Source organism: Eriocheir sinensis, chromosome 58 (assembly GCF_024679095.1).
Source record: "Eriocheir sinensis breed Jianghai 21 chromosome 58, ASM2467909v1, whole genome shotgun sequence".
NCBI classification, from domain to species: domain Eukaryota; kingdom Metazoa; phylum Arthropoda; class Malacostraca; order Decapoda; family Varunidae; genus Eriocheir; species Eriocheir sinensis.
Genome location: NC_066566.1, coordinates 9571490 through 9595865, shown reverse-complemented (window position 1 = coordinate 9595865; position 24376 = coordinate 9571490). Strand labels below are relative to the sequence as shown.

The following is a 24376-nucleotide window of genomic DNA, read 5'->3' as shown; positions in this document are numbered from 1 at the left end:
AGGTATCAGTGTGGGTCGTTCAAGGTGGTGAGAGAGGTCATTCATGTTTACCAGTTCTTTAGGGCGGGATGCGAAGCCTGGCCCTTGTTTTGGTTTCCGGTGTCTGTCATTACAAGGTTCGTGCAAGGATGGCAGTTGTCTCTTCCTACGTGTCTGAATATTTTCTAGCGGTCTCAAGCAGGTTTCGCACGCATCCAAGACAGTTATACACAAAAAGAAAAAGACTCCATGAAGTATTTACAATGCTGCATTTTCCTCCCTTTGTTTGAGTGTTCCAATGCCCGTTATATCACTAAGCCCGTTCAAGGTGTTAGCCGAGGAGGGGTATTGATTCTTCCAAGGTTCCCAAACAGTTTGAAACTCCCCTTAGTAAGTTCGCAGAGTATTCTATTACACGTATTTCACTTCCTGTTTTTTAGTATGAAGGATTTTTGACGACTTGGAAACACATAGGTCGGTATTACAAGACACTTTCGCTTCTCACATCATCTATTTCTAAAGGCCAAAGAGGGGGTCAGTCGGGTTCTAATGAGCGTTTCTTGAGGTTCTCGGTACAGAAGAAGGGTCAAACTACCACCAGGGTCGTAAAACTACTCCTGGAAATGCCAAAACTCATACGAAAGCCTTGCCAAATATGTGTTCTTGGGCGGCGAAATGTCTTGTAATACGACCCATATTCCCCGAGAGGTAGACACGAACGAAAAGACCAAAGGCAGGAAAGATCACACACCAACGGACGCACCACTGATAAGTTATCTTTTTACTGCTCTTTTCCTCCTAATGTGAAATGTTTGAAGATGTCTAGGAGGCAATAAATGTACACGAGTCCTAAGAACGATACACACTGCCACGCAAGCAACACACAAGCACATGAACACGTCCGCAACAGACCTGCGTTTCACCGTCCGCCATAAAGTTCTAATGCGTTGGAAGCAGAAGCGGCCCCGTGCCTGCAACTATAAGGACACACGGATCCACTTTCAATGGGCACTGGGTTTGACGCGTTTCCCCGGCAAGAAAATTAATAGCTTTTGAAACGTTAAAAATACAAACGGTCTGGAGGCAAGTACACACGGATCCACCCCAAAATGGCACTGGTTTCCCTAGCTTCATCCTCCTAATGAAACGCTATAGCTAAGAACAGTGCCTTGAACCCACATCCGGACGCAAAGAAACAAGGGGGCAAAGACGCATCCGAGGCAGGCACTGTAGTTCCAGGCGGAAGAGGGGAACAGAGTAACTCCCAACGCGGCACAGTCCACCTCCACTTGCAGGGGTGACATCATCCCGCGTGACGTCACCTCCAACGGATGAGGCAAGGAGGAAGAGTCGATCCAGTCTCTCTCTCTTCTCTTCCCTTCCCTTCCCTTCCCTTCCCTTCTTTCCTCTTCTCTCCTCTCCTTCCATCGACCCCAAACACATGTTCCTTAGAAATGCATGCCCATAAACTTTATAAGGCACAGTCTAAGAATACATTACAAAGTATTTCCACTAATTCCTCCTCCTCCTCCTCTTCCTCTTCCTCTACTGACTTCAAATACAAATCAACTAATCCCACCCAGTAATTTCATCGCCCTGTAATTTACGAGGTTCACAAATCATCATCATTAACGTTATTTCCTCCTCCTACTCCTCCTCCTCCTCCTATTACTACTACTACTACTACTACTACTACTACTACTACTACTACTACTACCACAACTACTACTACTACTTCATCTCCGTCTCCTCTCCCCTAGAGTAACCAGTTCACCCTGCATCCCATTATTGCCCAACCATCTGATAACCTTTCACCCTTCACCCCATCGCCGCCTCACCTTTCCCCACACCCTCCCGCGCCTCACAACGGTCCTCGCTGAAGGAATCCTCGCATGTCCATTGTGGCCTTTATCATTTCATCTTGGTGGCTGACTGCATGATTTATTTTTTCTTGCCCTTACTGCGCCACTCGTGTTTCTCCTAATGTTCCACTGTACTGAGAAGAAGTCGAGTGCGTGGCTGAACTATCTACGTCCCGTCTGGCTGGCTGACTGCATGATTTATTTTTTCTTGCCCTTACTGCGCCACTCGTGTTTCTCCTAATGTTCCACTGTACTGAGAAGAAGTCGAGTGCGTGGCTGAACTATCTACGTTCCGTCTGGCTGGCTGACTCACTCTTGCCCAACCAGTAATTACTACCGAGGAGTTACATCAATAACACTCACACTAAAATTGATAAAGTCTAATACCACTACGTTTTGTCTGATTGTATTCCCGTTAGCATTTTAATTTTAATACAATTAGTGATGATGATGATATGAAAGTTAATGATAAATTATGTGATGATGATTCATTGGGGTATGCAGTCGTGGTGCCGCAGCTACAATGGTTATATGGATGATAATGATGATGATAATGACAATAATAATAATAATAAAAACAAGTATAACAATAATAATAATTTTATCATTACTATTATCATTATCAATAGTAGTAGTAGTAGTAGTAGTAGTAGTAGTAGTAGTAGTAGTAGTATGAACAACGATGATGATGATATATAATAATGATAATAATTCATGGATTATTATTATTTATGTTTTTACTATTATTATTACAATACTAATAATAACGAAGACATGGGTCACGGATATAATAAAATTCTTCAGCCATTCTATCGTCAACAAGAGGTCGAGCAGACGTGACTTCAATGTGCCATACAACAGGACAGGATGTGTTGTTAGCTGAGGACGCCCAGGTGTGACTCTTCAATGGTCACACGCAGGATCATTGAGTCATAGTTCACCTTTGACTTTCTTAACATGTTTTCTGTCTTTTTTCTTGCTGAAGGCTGCGTGGGCTGAATCCTGAGGTATCGATAAAAATAGTTTGTATTACCTTTACTTTACGTGTGTGTGTGTGTGTGTGTGTGTGTGTGTGTGTGTGTGTGTGTGTGTGTGTGTGTGTAGTATTTTCGCAACTTTTTTGTGTATATATAAGGGTAGGCTGTAGTATAAAAGTTTCGATTTCTATTGTATATCCCAAGCCAATGCAGCTTATGCGGGTTGTTGTTGTTGTTGTTGTTGTTGTTGTTGTTGTTGTTGTTGTTGTTGTTGTTGTTGTTGTTGTTGTTGTTGTTGTTGTTGTTGTTGTTTTCGCGACAGGTAATGGTTAATGTTTAAAATAATTTGAGAAGCTGCATGCTGAGGAAATATTTCGTAATTGTGAAGTGAATGTAGGTAAATGTTTACTATTGTTTTCTTTGTGTATGGAAACACCAGCGCGGCGGCGATGGCGACTCACTACTCTTGCCACACAGATTTTCCCTAGACAATAGTTGATGGCCACGCCCGGGCAAGAGGGCAGGAGGGTGAGGCTGAGGTGGAGGAGGAACAGGTACGTGAGGAGGAGCACGGGGAGGGGCAGGGGCAGGAACAGAATGCCGTTCATCCTGACAAGACAAATGTTACTTTTTTTTTCTGTCGAAGAAGGGAATGACGAATACAATAATTTTGCTGTCGTTTATTCTACTCATGATGATTTCTTACCTCTAGCAGCTTAACCCGGTAGCAGCGACGGGACAAATTTGTGGCTTTACCGTGTAGCTAACATCAACGGGCCACATTTTTTGCCCTGATAAAAAAAAATAGATGATGCATAGATTGATCACAAGAGCGTTGATATATATTATGAAGTGATTTGGGAGAGAGATGATTTTTTCTCATTAATTCGTTTAGAGGGGCCTTTAAGAAACATGATCCCAGCAGCTACCGGGTTAAGGCTTGTAACTAGATAAGGCGGGCAGAAAAAAGCGGGCGGTGGTAAGTTTAAGAAAAAAATATATCCTACATCGTTTGGGCCGCTCCACGGAGAACAAGTCAACGTGGCACGACGCAGATATTGACAGCCACCAGAGAGGAGACTCGTGGCTTATCACAGAAAGGTGCGGATTGATGGATCTGCTGTCTTATCCACACATCAACTGCCCCGCCCAGCTACCACCTAACACTCTCTCTCTCTCTCTCTCTCTCTCTCTCTCTCTCTCTCTCTCTCTCTCTCTCTCTCTCTCTCTCTCTCTCTCTCTCTCTCTCTCTCTCTGCCCCATCCTTTTGGCTGTAAATATGTCAATAAACATTTCAAATCAAATCAAATTAAATCTCTCTCTCTCTCTCTCTCTCTCTCTCTCTCTCTCTCTCTCTCTCTCTCTCTCTCTCTCTCTCATAAACATAGAGAGAGAGAAGAAGACAACTTTCCTATACAACACCACTCCACACAGTTGTCCTTCCACCATCCACCTTACCCCTCCTCCCCACCCTGCCAACACTCCACCGGCCAGTTCTCCCTCCCACACACCACCACCACATCCCAAAAGTTGTCTCTCAGCATAATGCACCTCCCACCGCTCCTTAATTCCTCACCTACACCCCCACCCACATGTACTTGGAGGCTTAGCAAAACATCTCCAACATCTTTTACAGTTTCGTCACATCCCAACACTCCCACCCACATGTACTTGGAGGCTTAGCAAAACATCTCCAACATCTTTTACAGTTTCGTCACATCCCAACACTCCCACCCACATGTACTTGGAGGCTTAGCAAAACATCTCCAACATCTTTTACAGTTTCGTCACATCCCAACACTCCAACCCACATGTACTTGGAGGCTTAACAAAACATCTCCAACATCTTTTACAGTTTCATCACATCCCAACACTCCCACCCACATGTACTTGGAGGCTTAACAAAACATATCCAACATCTTTTACAGTTTCGTCACATCCCAATACAGACTTACACCTTCCACAAACAATTATCCTCCACCCATATTTCAACTGGAAACTTCATATCTCATCTCTTACTAAATCAGATTCCTCGAGGCTGGGCGTTCTGTACCGTCTCCGCCAGTTCTTCTCCCCTGCACAGTTGCTGTCCATATACAGGGGCCTTGTCCGCCCTCGTATGGAGTATGCATCTCATGTGTGGGGGGGCTCCACTCACACAGCTCTTCTGGACAGAGTGGAGGCTAAGGCTCTTCGTCTCATCAGCTCTCCTCCTCATACTGATAGTCTTCTACCTCTTAAATTCCGCCGCAATGTTGCCTCTCTTTCTATCTTCTATCGATATTTCCACGCTGACTACTCTTCTGAACTTGCTAACTGCATGCCTCCCCCCTTCCCGCGGCCCCGCTGCACTCGACTTTCTACTCATGCTCATCCCTATACTGTCCAAACCCCTTATGCAAGAGTTAACCAGCATCTTCACTCTTTCATCCCTCACGCTGGTAAACTCTGGAACAATCTTCCTTCATCTGTATTTCCTCCTGCCTACGACTTGAACTCTTTCAAGAGGAGGGTATCAGGACATCTCTCCTCCCGTATCTGATCTTGCTTTCGGCCACCTCTTTTGTTTCTTTTTTAGGAGCAGCGAGTAGCGAGCTTTTTTTTATTATTGTTTTCTTTTTTTGTGTGCCCTTGAGCTGCCTCCTTTGTTGTAAAAAAAAATAATAATAATAACCTTCACCATATTCTACCTTCATGTTCATTCTGGTATGCCCTGCCTTACCCTATCAACAATACCACCTCATCCACTAAAGACTATATACATAACCAAAAGCACATTCTATATACTCTTTTGTTCATTCTGGTATACTAAATTAACCACCACATGCCCTGCCTTACCCTATCAACAATACCACCTCATCCACTAAAAACTATATACATAACCACTAAAAACTATATACATAACCAAAACCACATTCTACCCATATGTTCGTTCTGGTATATCAAACTTTCCAACCGAGGCGCTGTTTTCCCCTACCAACAATACCACCTCATCCACTAAAAACTATATACATAACCAAAAGCACATTCTATATACTCTTTTGTTCATTCTGGTATACTAAACTGTTCAACCAATGCCCTGCTTTTCCCTACCAACAATACCAATCATCCGCTACCACACATACATAGCCTAAAGCACATTCTCTACCCATATGTTCATTCTGGTACATTAATTAGGTTAGGTTAGGTTAGGTTAGGTTAAACTGTCCAACCGGTGCTCTGCTTTTCCCTACCAACAATACCAATCATCCGCTACCACACATACATAGCTTAAAGCACATTCTCTACCCATATGTTCATTCTGGTACATTAATTAGGTCAGGTTAGGTTAGGTTAGGTTAAACTGTCCAACCGGTGCCTTGCTTTCCCCTACCAACAATATCAATCATCCACTACCATACATACATACTAAAAGCAACAATATCAATCATCTTCTCTACCCATATGTTCATTCTGGTGGTGTTAAACTGTCCAACCGGTGCCCTGCTTTCTCTACCAACAATACCACTTCATCACCACCCCATATACATAGTCTAAGCACATTCTCACTCCATGTGTTCAGGTTAGGTTAGGTTAGGTTAAACTGTCCAACCGGTGCCTTGCTTTCCCCTACCAACAATATCAATCATCCACTACCATACATACGTAACCTACACTACTTTCTACCCACGAGTTCATTCTGATCCAACCCATGCCCTAACCCCCCCTCCCCCCACATCGATCCCGCCTCATCCACTACCACCTCTTACTTATGCATACCCAGCCAGTCCTCGCGCGTCATCCATGAACATTGCCGGCCTAACTGTTGACTCTCTCAAATGTGCATCCCAATAGTCTTACCACCTCAGTTATTGTTGTTGCCACTATTATCCTTACCGTCGATAACGCCTCATCCACCACGACCTCTCACTTATGCATACCAGCTAGTCCTCGCACGCCATCCATGAACATTGCCGGCCTAACTGTTGTCTCTCCCACATGTACATCCCAATAGCCTTACCACCTCCGTTATTGTTGTTGCCACTATTATCCTTACCGTCGATAACGCCTCATCCACTACGACCTCTCACTTATGCATACCAGCCAGTCCTCGCACGCCATCCATGAACATTGCCGGCCTAACTGTTTTCTCTCCCACATGTACATCCCAATAGTCTTACCACCTCCGTTATTGTTGTTGCCACTAATATCGCCTTTAACCCGGTAGCAGCGACGGGCCAAATTTGTGGCTTTACCGTGTACCAGCGACGGGCCAAATTTTTGCCATGATATATACCCCCCAAAATAGATGATGCATAAACTGATCACAAATGCGTTGATATGTATTATGAAATGGTTTGTGTGTGATGATTTTTTTCTCATTTTTCTAACTTAGAGGGACCTTTAAGATACATGATCCCAGGTTAAGCGTCGTATTAGTGTTTATGTTACGTGTTAGATTTTTCTCATTTTTCTAACTTAGAGGGACCTTTAAGATACATGATCCCCGCAGCTACCGGGTTAAGTGTCGTATTAGTGTTTATGTGGCTAGTTTGCCATTTTAATTCCCTTTTTGGCACGGAGTTAGCTAGACGTGTTAGATTTTCAGAGTTAAGTCGACACATTATAAACTCAGTCGTAAAAAGTGATATAAAAAATCAACTAACCACGCCTTAAAAAACGGGTCAAAAGAAGATCGAGATGTGTTAGATTTTCAGAGTTAAGTCAACACGTTACAAACTCAGTCGTAAAAAGTGATATAAAAAATCAACTAACCACGCCTTAAAAAACGGGTCAAAAGATCTACACGTGTTAGATTTTCAGAGTTAAGTCAACACATTATAAACTCAGTCGTAAAAAGTGATATAAAAAATCAACTAACCACGCCTTAAAAAACGGGTCAAAAGAAGATCTACACGTGTTAGATTTTCAGAGTTAAGTCGTTAAATTAAAAACTCACGTAAAAAGTGATATAAAAAATCAACTAACCACGCCTTAAAAAACGGGTCAAAAGAAGATCTACACGTGTTAGATTTTCAGAGTTAAGTCGATAAATTAAAAACTCACGTAAAAAGTTATATAAAAAAATCAACTAACCACGCCTTAAAAAACGGGTCAAAACAAGATCTACACGTGTTAGATTTTCAGAGTTCAGTCGATAAATTAAAAACTAACGTAAAAAGTGATATAAAAAATCAACTAACCACGCCTTCAAAAACGGGTCAAAACAAGATATCAGTCACGTTATTGATGATGAACACTAATACGACGTTTAAAAAATCAGGTGTATAATATTAAGTAGACCCTAATCACCCCAGAACTCCTTATGAAACTGTTGTCCCAAGCAGATGTTCACCCCAATCACTCTAACACATGGGATAGAATTGTTGCCGTCCTTGCTACATATACACCTTTGTCAGGACTAGAATTGTTGCTGTTCTTGAAACATATACACCTTTATCAGGACTAGAATTGTTGCTGTCCTAACCACATCCACACCGTTATCAAACCAAGGGGCCACTTCGACAGTCCAGCATAGTCAACGTAAGCGCCCAAACCAAACTATATTCTCTACAATGATCCGTTATTTCTACTCGGTACCAGATATTAAAGAAATTTCCTGTGTGGATTCCTAAAATTTCATACTTTTTATATCAACACCAAACACTTTACAAGGAATTTTCGTCGTATGTTGTGTTTGGTTGGGGAGCTTACAGACTTGTTACACTTGACTGTAAAATTGACCCTAGAATTGTTGCTGCCCTCACCACATCTAAACCTCTATCACCCCATCCAGCCTCCCCCACGCAGTCAGCCCTCCCGCATCCCAAACTACAATAGCCTCCATCCCTCCCGTACACTCCCTGTCCCACTGCCCCTTCAAGCCACATTCCACCCATTACCCCATCCATTCATACCACACCCCCGTGAAAAGTGCCGCCTCCCCCCTCCCTTTCCCTCCTCCAACACCTACCACACCCACATTCCATTCATTGGTCACTGCATACCACGGGACCCCACGCCACCTGTTGTTCCTTTCTCCAGATTCCAGCCACCCATCCCAACCACACCACATGAGAAAGAAAGAACCACAACATTCAATCGCCTACTCCACCCGTATCACAGCACACCAAGAACATCCCATCCCACTCATAGTCACATCGCAGCACATCAAAACAATCCCATCCCAATCATAATCACACCACAGCACATCAAAACAATCCCATCCCACTCATAATCACACCACAGCACATCAAGACAATCCCATCCCACTCATAATCACACCACAGCACATCAAAACAATCCCATCCCAATCATAATCACACCACAGCACATCAAAACAATCCCATCCCAATCATAATCACACCACAGCACATCAAAAGAATCCCATCCCAATCATAATCACACCACAGCACATCAAGACAATCCCATCCCAATCATAATCACACCACAGCACATCAACGTCACGTCACCCTCACGTAGACAACCGCCAGCACATCCCCGAGAACAATGGCAACTCAGTAACGCGGCGAGACAACGCGAAAAAAGGAAGGAAGACTACGGCCGTAAGACTATTTGCGTAACATTATCATCCTACCATCTTTACCTCCTCCTCCTCCTCCTCCTCCTCTTCTTTCTTCCTGCTTCTACTATATATACTCGCTACCTCAGCATCCACTAACGATTACACTTTTCTTCTTCTTCTTCTTCTTATCATCTTCCTCTTCCTCTTCCTCCTCCTCCCTCCTCCCTCCTCCTCCTTCTTCTTCTTCTTCTTCTTCTTCTCATCATCATCTTCCTCTTCCTCCTCATTATTATTATTATTATTATTATTATTATTATTATTATTATTATTATTATTATTATTATTATTTATCTTTTCTTTTTCTTTTTTCTTTTTCTTCTTCTCCTTTTCCTCCTCCTCCACACACCACATCCTCCTCCGCTTGCTCCACTCTCCTCCCCGTCACAATTTCGGAAAACACTTATACATCCCAGTCATCCTCGTCCTTGTCCTTGCGTCACATAATTAAATCCACATTCTTACGTACCCAGACTTGCTTCACCCACACCCCTTCCCCCTTCACATGTTGCGCCGACTAAACGAAACTTTCCAACTTTTCCCCCGTCACTGCCTTCGCCCCCACCACGTCACGCCTGTTATACATCCCCCAACCTTACAATCAAGCCTCTTCCAAGGTCACACACACACACACACAACGCTACCTACGTAAAACTTTTCAAATCTTCTTTTAACACCGTGCATAAAACCATCCCGCGTCATCATATATTAGGATTTTCTCCCACTCCCTTACCCCATCCTATATCATCACCCATTCCATTTTCCCAAACCCCAAACTCTCCCACCTCACAAACCCCAAACACCCCCTACCCAACCCTATATCATCACACATTCCATTTTCCCAACCCCAAACTCTCCCATCTCACAAACCCCAAACACCCCCTACCCAACCCTATATCATCACCCATTCCATTTTCCCAAACCCCAAATTCTTCTATATCATCACAAATTCCATTTTCCCAACCCCAAACTCTCCCATCTCACAAACCCCAAACACCCCCTACCCAACCCTATATCATCACACATTCCATTTTCCCAACCCCAAACTCTCCCATCTCACAAACCCCAAACACCCCCTACCCAACCCTATATCATCACACATTCCATTTTCCCAAACCCCAAACTCTCCCCATCTCACAAACCCCAAACACCCCCTACCCAACCCTATATCATCACACATTCCATTTTCCCAAACCCAAAACTCTCCCACCTCACAAACCCCAAACACTCCCTACCCCACTTTCTAACCCACTACACTAGGTTTCTCTCTCCCATTTCCTTACCACGCCTTTTCCCCAACACATTCCACTTCCCCAACCCCCAAAACTCTCCCACCTCACAAACCCCAAACACCCCCTACCCCACTTTCTAACCCACTACTCTAGGTTTCTCTCCCCCACCTCCTTCCCACGCCTTTTTCCCAACACATTCCATTTACCCCAAACTCCCCCACACCCCACACGTTATCTCATACATCCCACTTCCTCACCCAAAAGCGCCCAATCCCTTCTCCTCCCCCGCCTCTCTCCCTCTATCCCCAGCAACGTCCTCCCGCATCCCTACGCACAACACTGCACCCCCCTCGCTCCCACCCCCTGAGGCACTACCAGCTGAGCCAACACAACCACGTGGTCGAAAGGAACCTGTTTTGTTACTTTTTGTTTTGAGTAATATTCTCTCCCAGGATGAGTTCTCTCTCTCTCTCTCTCTCTCTCTCTCTCTCTCTCTCTCTCTCTCTCTCTCTCTCTCTCTCTCTCTCTCTCTCTCTCTCTCTCTCTCTCTCTCTCTCTCTCTCTCTCTCTCTCTCTCTCTCTCTCTCTCTCTCTCTCTCTCTCTCTCTCTCTCTCTCTCTCTCTCTCTGATGATAATTCACTGCCACCTTCTTCTCAGATATCCAATTTCATTACTTCCTTACTGGGGTTTAAAAGGTTTCAAAACTTTGCCTTTTTTTGGTACGCATGTTTACTTTTAACTTGTGTATCATCCGGATAACAACAGCTAGGAATCTCTCTCTCTCTCTCTCTCTCTCTCTCTCTCTCTCTCTCTCTCTCTCTCTCTCTCTCTCTCTCTCTCTCGTGACGTCACCCTTTGTGTTGACTATAAGGATTCTGGGATTAGGGACAAAACAAAATTTGGAACACGGTTTGTTTGTGTGGTCTGTTTTTTATGATTTTTTTAATGAAGATCTCTCTCTCTCTCTCTCTCTCTCTCTCTCTCTCTCTCTCTCTCTCTCTCTCTCTCTCTCTCTGCACGGTGAATACAAACACAGTGACGTCACCGCTATTAATGTAACCCAATAACCTTGACTGGACACTATATTACTGTACAGCGAACTGCAGTGACATACGTAATTAGACGAGAGAGAGAGAGAGAGAGAGAGAGAGAGAAAGCGCCCCACTGCCGACAGAAGTTGATTCACTGCCAACATATACAAAACATAATGTACACACACACACACACACACACACACACACACACACACACAGATAGGTGGATAGATAGAGGCCGGGTCGGGGACTGAGTGCATGTGTCCCTTGCATAATTCGGCCACCAACAAAAAACAGATCGAGTGTGTGTGTGTGAGTGTGTGTGTGTGTGTGTGTGTGTGTGTGTGTGTGTGTGTGTGTGTGTCCCCTACGTTTTTCTCCACTAAACTATAAGACTTTAGCATGCTCGCGTGTTGCCTGTTTCTCCCATATCAAGGTATCCAATTTGAAAGGTACGAATGTGTGTGTGTGTGTGTGTGTGTGTGTGTGTGTGTGTGTGTGTGTGTGTGTGTGTGTGTGTGTGTATACCAAGTGCGTAGCTCTTTCCACACCACACCCTTGGAACCCACAAAACTTCTTCATATTTGGCAAAACACACACACACACACACACACACACACACACACACACACACACACACACACACACACACCTTGTAAGGCTTGTTGCTGCTTGGGTTCGAACACTCAAAAAAAAATATATATAAGCACCGTGTGTTCACCTTCAGAATTTGTTTAATGTTTTGGTTGGTGGAGGATTACGTGCTGAGGGGAGTGTGTGTGAGTGCAGGCGTGGGCGTGAATGCCATTGGAGGTGTGACGATGTATAACAAGGCGTGTGTGTGTGTGTGTGTGTGTGTGTGTGTGTGTGTGTGTGTGTGTGTGTGTGTGTGTGTGTGTGTGTGTGTGTGTGTTTGCAGCAAAAAGCGTTTATTTTACGTCACTTGCATTACAATAAATCGAGCATAACATTTCGGTATACCTTGAATTTAACGATGAATGGACAAATTGGATGAATATCTCAAACACTAACTTTAATGACCATCACTTTTGCGGGTTCCCTGAGTCCTGTGTGTGTGTGTCTGTGTGTGTCCAGGGTCTGCAAGTAAAACGTCAAGGTGAGCTGAAATGTGGTAGGAGTTTCATGGGATGTGGCTGGAAAAATGCATAGGCAGTGGTGTGGCTAAGGTGTGTGGCGCCGTGTGGTGTAGCAGATGCTTAGTGTAGTGTCGATAACAGATGCTTATGGTAGTTTAGTAGGTCGCGTGATGTCAGGGCACAGGTGTAAGTATACGTGTAGGAATGTGCGGGCAAGTTATGTGGTGCGGTGTGGTGCAAGAGTTAGTAGTGTAGTGTGGTGATGGGGTGCAGCCTGGTCTGTTGTGTTGTGTGGTGTGGTGTGCAGCAGGTGGCGGGGTGACAAGGTGGCAGGTAAGAAAAGGTGAAGGTAGTGGAGGACAGGAAGACAATGAAACATGCAACTCTCGTACAGCCGTCCAGCCTTGTTTTTTGTTCATCTTTTTGGTTCTCGTATTTCTTTCGTCCTATATTATTGTAAATTGTATATACATATTTTTCGAGATTTAAATTTTCCTATTAAATATAACAAACCAATAAATATGTGTTATTATTCTGCAACACTGTCAATAGGATAAAAATATATAAGCGATTTGGAAGCTTTCTATTTTGAAAATAAATTCTGTTAAAATGCATGTCTTATTTACACTCAAACGTTTGATGTAAATATGTGTGTGTGTGTGTGTGTGTGTGTGTGTGTGTGTGTGTGTGTGTGTGTGTGTGTGTGTGTGTGTGTGTGTGTGTGTGTGTGTGTAAACAAACATATACAATATACTGCTTATAATTTTTTTATGTATACCGTGCACAATATATAAGTTACGTTATGCATGCGGGTTTTGTTAAAAAATATAGTTCATTCCAAAACTGTCTGAAACACAAATATTTGCTGACATCACTACTCCCCTTTTAATTAAGAAAATCCACGAATAAGTGTGTGTGTGTGTGTGTGTGTGTGTGTGTGTGTGTGTGTGTGTGTGTGTGTGTGTGTGTGTGTGCGCGCCGTCAGCATAAAATTTATCCAGTTCTCCTTCACATTATATTCAAGTATTGTTTTCTATATTGGAAGATAATTGTCTTGATGGCCGGTATTAGGATAATCTGTGGCGGCGGGTGAGCTGAAGCGGCGGGGAGGTGATCATCTTGCCGATTAGTGGTGTAGGTTGAGGCGCCTTTGGTTCGATCAAATGATGGAGGTGATGCTCGCCAAATCGTACGCACCTTTCCAATTATAACTTATCAGGTAAACACTACTATGAAAAACTGAGTTGTGGTAATAAAACAAACTACTGTCAATGTGTAGAATGCTTGTCCCACTTCTCTCTGATTCTAGGTCGATTATTTATGCCACACTTCAGTTTTACAGGGCAGTTTGTTGTCACGAGTCTAATAATCAGGCATATATGCTAACCATGGTTCTCCTATATTTAAGTTTAAAACATACTTTATTTTATCTTTCTCTTGGAATTTTCCGTCTCCTAAACGACTACATGATCGTAAAAAGTCTAATTAACCTGAATCGAATATATCGAAAGGTGATTCCTGAAGGTATCTCGCATTACCTTGTAAAACGTCTGTGTTTACTCGGATCCAAGAAAACTAGAGATACACAACTTCCCGGAGACTCAGCACAGGCGAATGATAAACATTCTACAGTAGGCTACAGTAGTCTGCGCGTTGGATGATTATTTGACTTTACTATTACAATCTCTGCCCTCAGTCTGGTAGTGGTAAAAAGTATAATCGTGAAACAATCCCAATCGAGATGTAAACCATGTTGGTAGTTATTTTTCATAACACTAATAAGAATAATAGTATTTGAGGTATCATTGTTACTACCATCATATAAATATTCTCATCCCCATTCATGTACATAAACTGTATTCAGTATAAAGGGCAGATACGTGGAGACTTGAGGCAGTGTGTGTGTGTGTGTGTGTTTTCAGGGGGGATCCAAGAGAGGGAACGAGGGGAAGAGGTGACGACTGTTTGTTTATATGTTTGCTGGTGTGTTTGTGTTTGCCAGGTTGCCAGTAGTGGGGAAGAGCCTTAATTTGTTGGTAAGCGAGCTACTGAAAACAAATACGGGCATACGAAAGCTTTACATGATTTTTTTTCGTTAAATTTAGTTACGTGCTCTCTTCTCTTCTCTCCTCTCCTTTCCTTTGCTCTTCTCTTCTCTTCTCTTCTCTTCTCTTCTCTTCTCTTCTCTCCTTTCCTCCCCTTTCCTTTCCTTTCCTCTCCTCTCCTTTCCTCTCCTCTCCTCTCTCTCTCTCTCTCTCGGCACCTCGGCCATCACGGGACACTCCTTCCCTCGCGGCAGTCAATCGCCACACAGGTCACAGTCCGATCATTACTTACACCGAAGCCTTTACGGTCGTGTCACCCCTTATACAGCGATATTAATATTGGATGAGACGCGGCTAATTATAAGAAAAAATTATCGCCACCAAATAACAACAGTAGCAGCCATCGTGTAAAAACAAAACAACAAATACTACTACTACTAATAATAATAATAATAATAATAATAACAATAATAATAATAGGCTAGGTTAGGTTAGGTTAGGTTAAACTGTCAAACCGGTGCCCTGCTTTCCCCTACCAACAATACCAACCATCCACTGCCACACATACGTAACCTACAATATTTTCTACCTATGATGATGATAATAATAATAATAATAATAATAATAATAATAATAATAATAATAATAATAATAATAATAATAATAATAATAATAATAATAATAATAATAATAATAATAATAATAATAATAGGCTGATGCGTGTTCTGAAGAAATAAAGGTTAAGACTATTACCATTAGCACAAAAAAAATGGTATAGCCTTGGGATATTAGTCACACCACCCATTAATATACGAGCCCACCAACCTATTATTACACTCCCTTCTCCCTCATTATATAGGCGGGTATAGATGCAGGCAGCCACACAATAGCCTGTCTATAGTCTTTATTAATGGTTCCTCTTGGCAGCCAGTGAGTGAGTTTCTGAATATGAATGCTGTGTGACCTTTTCCTGATATAGAAAAACATAACAAAACTGAGAAGGTGAAAAGCCGCCTCCTCCTTCTCCTTCTCCTCCTCCTCCTCCCCATCGTAGGAGAAAACGCCGCCTCCTCCTTCTCCTTCTCCTCCCCATCGCAGAAAAAAAATCATGGATATTTATATGGCCAAAATAATGGGCAAACCGTAAATGGCAGCTAAGTTTTCATCAAAATATCTAAAAGGTAAACATTTGTGATAATAATAGATAATACTGATAAGAGGATATAGATAGAGAAATATGAATAGGTAGAGAGCTTCTTAACCCCTTGACTGCAGATTTCCTACCAGAAGACATCACCAAGCTACAGGAATGGAACAAAAAGTGGCTGCTACAATTCAATGAAGAAAAATGTAAAGTCCTGCACCTTGGGAGGGGATATCCAGCATACCAATACCACATGGGAAACACTCCACTATCCACCACAGAGGCAGAGAAAGACCTGGGAGTATGTGTTTCCAGGCTACCAGTGAAGGCCAAATCCGTGCCAATCGCAGCAGACGGGTTAATCATGCAGGTCAACGTTCAAAAGAGGAGTATTTGTTTTAAAAACCTTGGAAAAGCTAAATACTTGCAATAAACCAGCATAATAAAACCAGCAAGCAACATGAGAACAATAAGCACAAAACCAAGGACATGATGAGTATTTGTGGTTATGTGATAATGATGATGAGATTAATATCAAGGAAACTCACACAAAGTCGTGGAAAAGATTACACGTTTGTGGTAAGTAATAATAGTAATAACAGAAGGAAATGATGGAAACTCACACAAAGTCATGGAAAAGATTACACGTTTGTGGTAAGTATTAATAGCAATAAAAGAAGGAAATGATGGAAATTCACACAAATTCACGGACGAGATAAACGTCCATGCGCCAATCGTGATGATGATGTGCATAGCAGTGACGTTATTCTTAAAAATGTTAGAAAACTACAACTAACACAAAACATCTTGGTATAATAGTCAGTACATACATCCACCACCGGTCAACTCACACTAAAACCAAGACCACGACCGAGTCCAGGCCCTTCACGCACCACAGCCCGCAACACTCACCTGCAACACAAAAACAAAGAGAGAGGTTAATTAGTGTGTTCGTCAAAAGTATGCCAAGAGGCGAGGCGCGCTGAGACGTGGAGGAATATAATAAGAACTTGCCGCTGAACTTTCTACACCACGCCACGCCACTAAACGCTTACTTTATTTCATCTATCTCTATACGTAAAGTTTGGAAAGATAACCAAAACACATAGACTCAGATCATCACGTTATAAGAACTTGCCGCTTAATTTTCTACACCACGCCGAGCCCCGCCACGCAACATCACCAAACGCTTACATTATTTCATCTATTTGTATATGTAGAGTTTGGAAAGATAACCAAAACACATAGACTCAGATCATCACGTTATAAGAACTTGCCGCTTAATTTTCTACACCACGCCGAGCCCCGCCACGCAACATCACCAAACGCTTACATTATTTCATCTATCTGTATATGTAAAGTTTGGAAAGATAACCAAAACACATAGATTCAGATCATCACGCTACACAAATAAGGGGATTTGGCCTTAACCCTAAAATAAATGAATGATCTCTTTTAGCCCCTTGACTGCGGGTTTCCTACCAGAAGACCTCACCAAGCTACAGGAATGCATCAAAAAGTGTCTGCTACAACTCAGTGAAGAAAAATGTAAAGTTCTGTGCCTTGGGAGGGGATATCCAGCACACCAATACCACTTGGGAAACACTCCACTATCCACCACAGAGGCAGATAAAGACCTGGGACTATGAGCCGATTTCACAGTCCAACACAGTGTCTTCGTAACAGCCCGAACCAAACTATAGAATCCCATACAATCCAAAATGGTGAGGTCTTCGATGCCACACTAAATACACAAGACATTTCCTGTATAGTTTCATCAAATTTGTGAACTTAAATATAAACACCAGACACTATACATGGAAATTTCGAAGCTTCTGGTATTGGTTTGGGAGCTTACTAACCCATCATGGGGAACTGTGAAACTGGCCCTATGTGTTACCAGGATACCAGTGAAGGGTAAATCCGTGACAATCGCAGCGGACGGGTTAAGAACACTAATAGTACTGCCGTGATTAGTGTATACAACCAGGGATATCCAGAAAGGCACGCAGACAGGAACGCATGAAGACAATATCGAAATGAATATATAAACAGACATTGAACAGAACAAGTGAACTCCATTGCCATTCCTCTTCGGATTCTTTACAGGAGCAACAACTAGCGGGCTTTTTTTTTTTTTATTATTGTTTCCTTTTTTGTGTGCCCTTGTGTTGTCTCCTTTGCTGTAAAAAAAAAAATAATAATAATAATAATAAATAAATAAAAAAGTGCACCGTTAAACCCTGCCCCCGCGCCTCTCATCCCTGTACCTCGATCCGCCCTGCCACATCCATTCATTGCATACCCCTTCCTTCCCTGCCTCGAGTTCCCTCCCGCTCTGTCCTTCATCTGTCACGCCCATAGGTTGGTATTGTCAGATGCTCCCACCCCTCACACCAACTATTTCCAAAGGCCAAAAAGGAGGTTAATCGAGTTCTTATGAGTGTTCTTTTAGGTTCACGGTACAGAAGAAGGCTCAGACTACCACCAGGGTCATAAAAGTACCCCTGGAAATGCACTAAACTCCCATGAAAGACTTGTAAATTACGTGTTCTTGGGCGCAGAAATGTTTAAAAATAGGGCGTCCCTCACCTCCTTCCCTCCACCTCTCTCCTCTTATCCTATCCAGCTATCATGTCATCCTACCTTGCCTCCCTCAACCACCCCTCCCCTCATCCTAGCCTGCTCATCACTTCACCCTGCCTTTTATCCTTTACCTTTCATCTCTTCTCCCCTCCTTCCCTCCACCTTTCTCCTCTTATCCTATCCTGCTATCATGCCATCCCACCTTGCTTCCCTCCACCACCCCTCCCCTCATCCTAACCTGATCATCACTTCACCCTGCCTTTTATCCCTAAGTTTTCACCTCTTCTCACCTCTCATCCCACCTTTCTCCTCTTATCCTATCCAGCTATCATGCCATCCCACCTTGTTTCCCTCCACCACCCCTCCCCTCATCCTAATCTGATCATCACTTCACCCTGCCTTTTATCCCTAAGTTTTCACCTCTTCTCACCTCTCATCCTGGTCCTGAAATCAATGTTCTGGTCCGCCCCGCACCTCATTACTCGGTCCCCTCTCTCCCTTCATCCCGGCACCCCCTAATTACTACTGCTAACCCATTACCCCGCCACACCTCTCCCACGCCTCCTGTCACGTGATATGATTAACGTTAGATAATAAACCTATGCATTACGACGCAGGGCACAGGAAGTACCAGACAGCTTGGTATGCGAAATCTTCAACACGCGCTGATGGGGAGGCGTAACAATGAGCTTACACAGCGGTACATGAGCGCTGTGTCTGGTGCAGGCGAGATATTTAAAGAACGCGCTGACGTTTCACGCTGCAAGTATGAAGTGCAGGGCAGCTACATCTGATGCTTGGCAGGATGCGACATATTTGGAACTAGGATATCTTTGTTTGTACAGATTTGTAATGTATGTGATAATAATGATCAGATTAATATTAAGGAAACTCACACAAAGTCATGGAAAAGATTACACGTTTGTGGTAAGTAATAATAGTAATAAAAGAAGGAAATGATGGAAATTCACACAAATTCACGGACGAGATAAACGATATTTTCAGGTCACACATCACAGCGCCAGGAAGACTGTCAGAGGCTAAGGCAACTTTAGATAAATTTAACTTAATAACGTGGCTGTAAATGCATGTTAAGTAAAAGCAGCGTTTCTAGTAGCTGGTGTCGACTCTACAGGACAAAGTGATGGGTCTGACTATAGTACAGCGGGTTATATATAGACTTCCACCCCCTCCCCCCTTCCGCCCACCTGCTCCACACTTGATCACTTCCTCCGTCACGTTCCTCAGATCACGCTCTCACGAGTTAATTCTGGCTCCCACACGAAGATATTCTTGACACACCTTTCCACGCCCGACATGCACAACACGCCCATGTCAGAACGATGGATGGAGAAAAAAAAAAAAAAAAAAAAAAAAAAAAAAACCGCACCCCGTTAAAATAAAACGAACGAGTATAACAAAACACCCTCTTAAGATATTTCTTCACCCAGTTAAAATGAATCATATACAACGATGGATTAAGAGCCTAACAAAACAACAACAGTTGATTTTCACGTATTCACGAACTAGAAATGCGCAGGTGCCACATCCATCAAAATTCCCGCTGTGTTGGTGGACAGACGGAATGAAACGGACTAATCAGTAACCCAAAGCTGAGCCTTGACCTTATAGGACGCAGGGTGATTTTCAGGGAAATTTTTTGGGAAAAAAAGATGCGTCTTACAAGCTGTTAAATACGGTAGTACATCAAAGCACCACACACCGCACTTACTCCACGTGTCTTGCCGCAAACGTCTCTTTCGACAAATATACATTAGCATCAGCACATCGTGGGCCCGTGGAACACAGCGTGGTGTCTGTGGCAAACCTCACGCTAACCCAGAAACCCCAAGGCGGCGGCGCTGGGCACACACACACACACACACACACACACAAAAAAAAAAAAAAAAAAAAAAAAAAATATCACGACTTTGAGCCGTCACCATGGTAGCTGTTTAGGCCTTGTGCTTAGAAAAAAAAAAGTTGTTTATTTACTTATTTGTTGATTGCCTATCTATTCCTGACTCCTTCCGGTAACGTATGAATGGTAGGTAATAATAGGTAATTTGCCATCTGTTACTTTCTTTTAAACAACTGACCATTGTCGGTGTACAATGCACAGGGAGGAAAAAAATAAATCTTTAAAAATGCCAAACACTACAATGGGTCAAGGCGTTTAGCGTCTTAAAGGAACAATTTATGCAGCCTTGCGTGAGTAGTCTCATATTTTACTGCGAGGGGTTGGCTTGCCTTATAATTTACGCTTAAGACACTTTTTTACCCTTTAATAATCGGGAGTTACAAGAAAACGCCGCCCACCCTCCCGCCCTCCGACAGCTGTCATTACGCAGGACCCGCCTCGCCCCGCCCTCACACGCCGTCGCACCGCCCCCGCCTACGCCCAGCGCCACCCAGATATTAATAGCCGGCCAGCCGAACAGCCCGCCAGCCAGCCTCTGGACCAGCTGCAACAGTTGCCAGGCACGCCGCGTTCTCTATGATAGGGCTGACGCGGCGCGGCTCCCCCTTCACCATATCATCCTTCCTTGCCCCATCCACACACGGTCTCGCTCCTCTCCCTTTTGTATGATCACTCCATCCCTAGGCATCTTCTCGTATACCATCCTCTTCTACATCTCCCCACGCGTACCGATCTCTACACCGCCCTCAAAAGTGTACCATCCGTGTGTAGCAGTACATTTCTCTACACCATCATGACCACGCTATCCATTGTAGGTATAAGTAGCATTCTTCCCAACCCTCTCTTATATACCACTGACGTTCCCTCCTTTTAAAGTCCATTCTTCTCCAACTTATTTCAGTGCTGCTCACACCACTGGCAGGGAAAAGGAAGGAGGGGCAAGAGGAAGAGAGGCACTATTTCAATTTTAAATTTCTCTTTCCTTCTTCATTTCCAACTCCCTAGCCTGCCCCACCTGTCTAAATTCCTCCGGATGAGGAAGGGAGGGAGAGGAACGGAAGAAGGGGAGTGGAGGAAGGAAGGGAGTGGGGGAAGAGGGGCAGAAGACTAGGGGGGAGGCGCTTCCCCCTAACTCACCCCCCTACTCCCGTTCTGAACTGAAATACTTGTCACCGCTGCAGCCAAGAGACCGTCGCTTCCTGGACACCACCTGGCTCATGGGACGCGCCATTCATAATGCTCACACACACACACACACACACACACACACACACACACACACACACACACTCACCGGAATCTCTATATCGGGAATGAGGTTCATTTGCTTCTCGATGCACATTTTCTCGGTCGTCGGAGCGAAGTTGTTGACGCGCGTGCGAGGTGTTTTGGTGCAACTTCCGCTTCGAGTACCGGGGGCTGCTAGCGCCGCCTTGATGTTGTGAGCATCGCGTCTTCGTCTCGGGCATGACGAAGCCGACGACAGGGTCGGAGGCGGGGGAGGGGTTGGTATGGTGCTGCTACAAGTGCTGCTGGAGCTAGTGGTGCTGGGGAGGGTGCTGGGGCTATGCTTCTCCAGGGCTTGATTAATCCGCGCAAGGCCCTCGTAGATGGCCCGCACCGAGGGGCTCCGCTCACGTTCCAGCTGCTGCCCTCCGCCACGACCCTCGCTGCTCGTGGGACTCAGCGCACGAGTCTTCTCCGACCTGCTCATGACGCCGTTGGTGTTACTGTAACCGTTGCTCCTGTTGTTATTGTTGTTATAGTTCTTGGAGTTGTAGTTGTTGTAATTGGTACTGCTGTTGCTGGCAAGGCTGCTGGTGGTGCTGGCTCGTGCAGCACTGGAGTACTTGGAGTAGAGTTCCTTGGTGTAGTCCTTGACTGGGGTGGTCCTGCAGCTAGGCAGATCACAACTGTACGTGCGGCCGTACTTGCTGCGCCGCTCAAGTGACGCATAGGACGACGAGGTGTCCAGTACGCGGTCAGCACTCTTACGGTCTATGAGGTAATCCTTCTTCCTGCGGTTGTTGCGTCGCTCAAGGGTGGCGTAACCCGTGATGAAGGATGAAACCGGCGGCTGGCTGTGGGTGGGGGTCGCTTCGTCACCCCGGCCTCGCGCGGTGCTTTCCGGGGTGTCCTGCCTACTCCCTTGTCTGCTGGAGGGGTCCGCAGAACTGCTTACCCTGGAGTACTTGTTTTCAGACTCTCCATCACGGTCGCTTGAGTGGCGGCCCCCGTAAGCAGTCTGCTCCGGCTTAGAGGCCGAGACGAAGCTGGTGCTTGAGGAAGTCCTGTTGTAAGGACTGCCGCCGTACGATGACCTGGCCGCCGCCTTGGCCGATGAAGCAGAGCTGAGGCTGGAGAATGAAGAGGATGAGGTGGAGTGGAGGAGGTCAGTACCCGAGCTGCCGCGTCGGGAGGAGTAGCCTTGGTCGGAAGTGAGTCCCCGCCCTGACGACAGGCGTTCTTGGCTGCCCCGAGCACGTTCTTGCTCCTGGCTGCCGCTCCGCCGCTGCCCACCCGACGTATACGTGGGGGAAGAGTATTTGCGCGCCGTGTATGACATCTCGTGGGCGGCGGGGGCGGCCACGCGGTCCAGGCCGGTAGTGGTGTGGGCGCCTGAGTAGCGGGAGAACCGGCTAGTCTTGCTGCTGCCGGCGCCAGGCATACCCGAGCCCAACTCGCCTCGCATGAACCTTGAAGAGTAGGACTTATCCATGGCGCGTGTTGTGCGTGGTGAGGGTCGACGAGAGGGTCGAATCGAGTGTCTTGTCAGCGAGCGAGAGGCGAGGGAATATTGACTAAACAACCATGGGTCACGCCACACCGCCTGACCTGGTCACACTAATTCACACGCTGCACACATCAGTTATTTTCCAAAATACAGAACTGTTGCTTCGCCACCTGGGAACCCGCTGAACCCGATACATAAGCCCCACCCCACCACGTCCCCCAGCAGGTCAGGTCAGCGCCTCAGCTCCACACAACCTGATTGGTAGGTCCTGCATGTGATGTGACGTGAAGGGACCAACACAACACAACACTCGCCACGCTAAAACAAGTGACGTCCGTCCGTCGCATGCCTCAGGTACACAATTCATCCACAAAACACACCTATAACTTCCATGCCCGCGTTCCTCCCTGTCCGTCTGACCGTCCATAAGTCAGTCCGTCCAGCACACTTTCACATAACCACGCCGGTGAAGCGACAAACATCACCAAACAGTCGACGACAAACACAACAAACCGCAACACCGTCACGAGCACCTCACCGTCACGACACAAACAACACAATGCACGTCACCGCCACACCGTCACGTCCCCACACAGTAGCACACCGTCACATCCCAGCACACAGAGCACCTCCACACAGTACCCACGAGAATACCTCCACCACCGCCGCCACGAGGCACCAATGAACCCCTTTCAGGAAGCAGCGGCAGGTGAGGGCGGGGGAGCGACAGTGGTGAGCGCGTCGGGGCAGGGGCGGCACTGTGGGCGGCACCGGGGCAAGGGGGCGGCGGAGGCGGGGCAGCGGGGCCACGAGGGGAGCGTCGCGCCTCCCCGCCACCATGCACTGACACCACCTCGCCTGCCACCACCATCCTGCTCCCTCACCACCATGCACATTCCACCACCACCTCCGACGCCGACGCCGCTGCCACCACCACTACCGATCTTCCTTCCATACGCCCAGGATACGCCTACACCACCACCACCATACCCACCCACCACGCTGCCACCACGCATACTACAACATACATCATCATCATCATTCGGCTCCCCCACGACCATAACCATTGACCATCATTTCCTTCTCCCTCCCCCCCTCTCTCCTCCTTCCCCCTTTACTCTCACGAAGCTACGGAGAATGCTAATGAGCGGTAGGGCGCATGATCTGGACCAGGACACAAAGCAGCGGCAGGATTAGAAAGT

The 24376-nt window shown here is 45.3% G+C and overlaps 1 protein-coding gene across 1 annotated transcript in view; it reads right to left on the bottom strand.

Moving 5' to 3' along the window:
* LOC126985136 (TATA element modulatory factor-like) overlaps positions 1 to 24017 on the bottom strand; it is an 80342-nt gene extending 56325 nt beyond the window's left edge. The window contains exon 1 of the mRNA XM_050839689.1: positions 21735 to 24017. Coding sequence (XP_050695646.1) covers positions 21735 to 23159 — 1425 coding nt within the window. The 5' untranslated portion in view covers positions 23160 to 24017. The remainder of the gene's footprint in view (positions 1 to 21734) is intronic.
* Between the last annotated feature and the right edge of the window lie 359 nt (positions 24018 to 24376).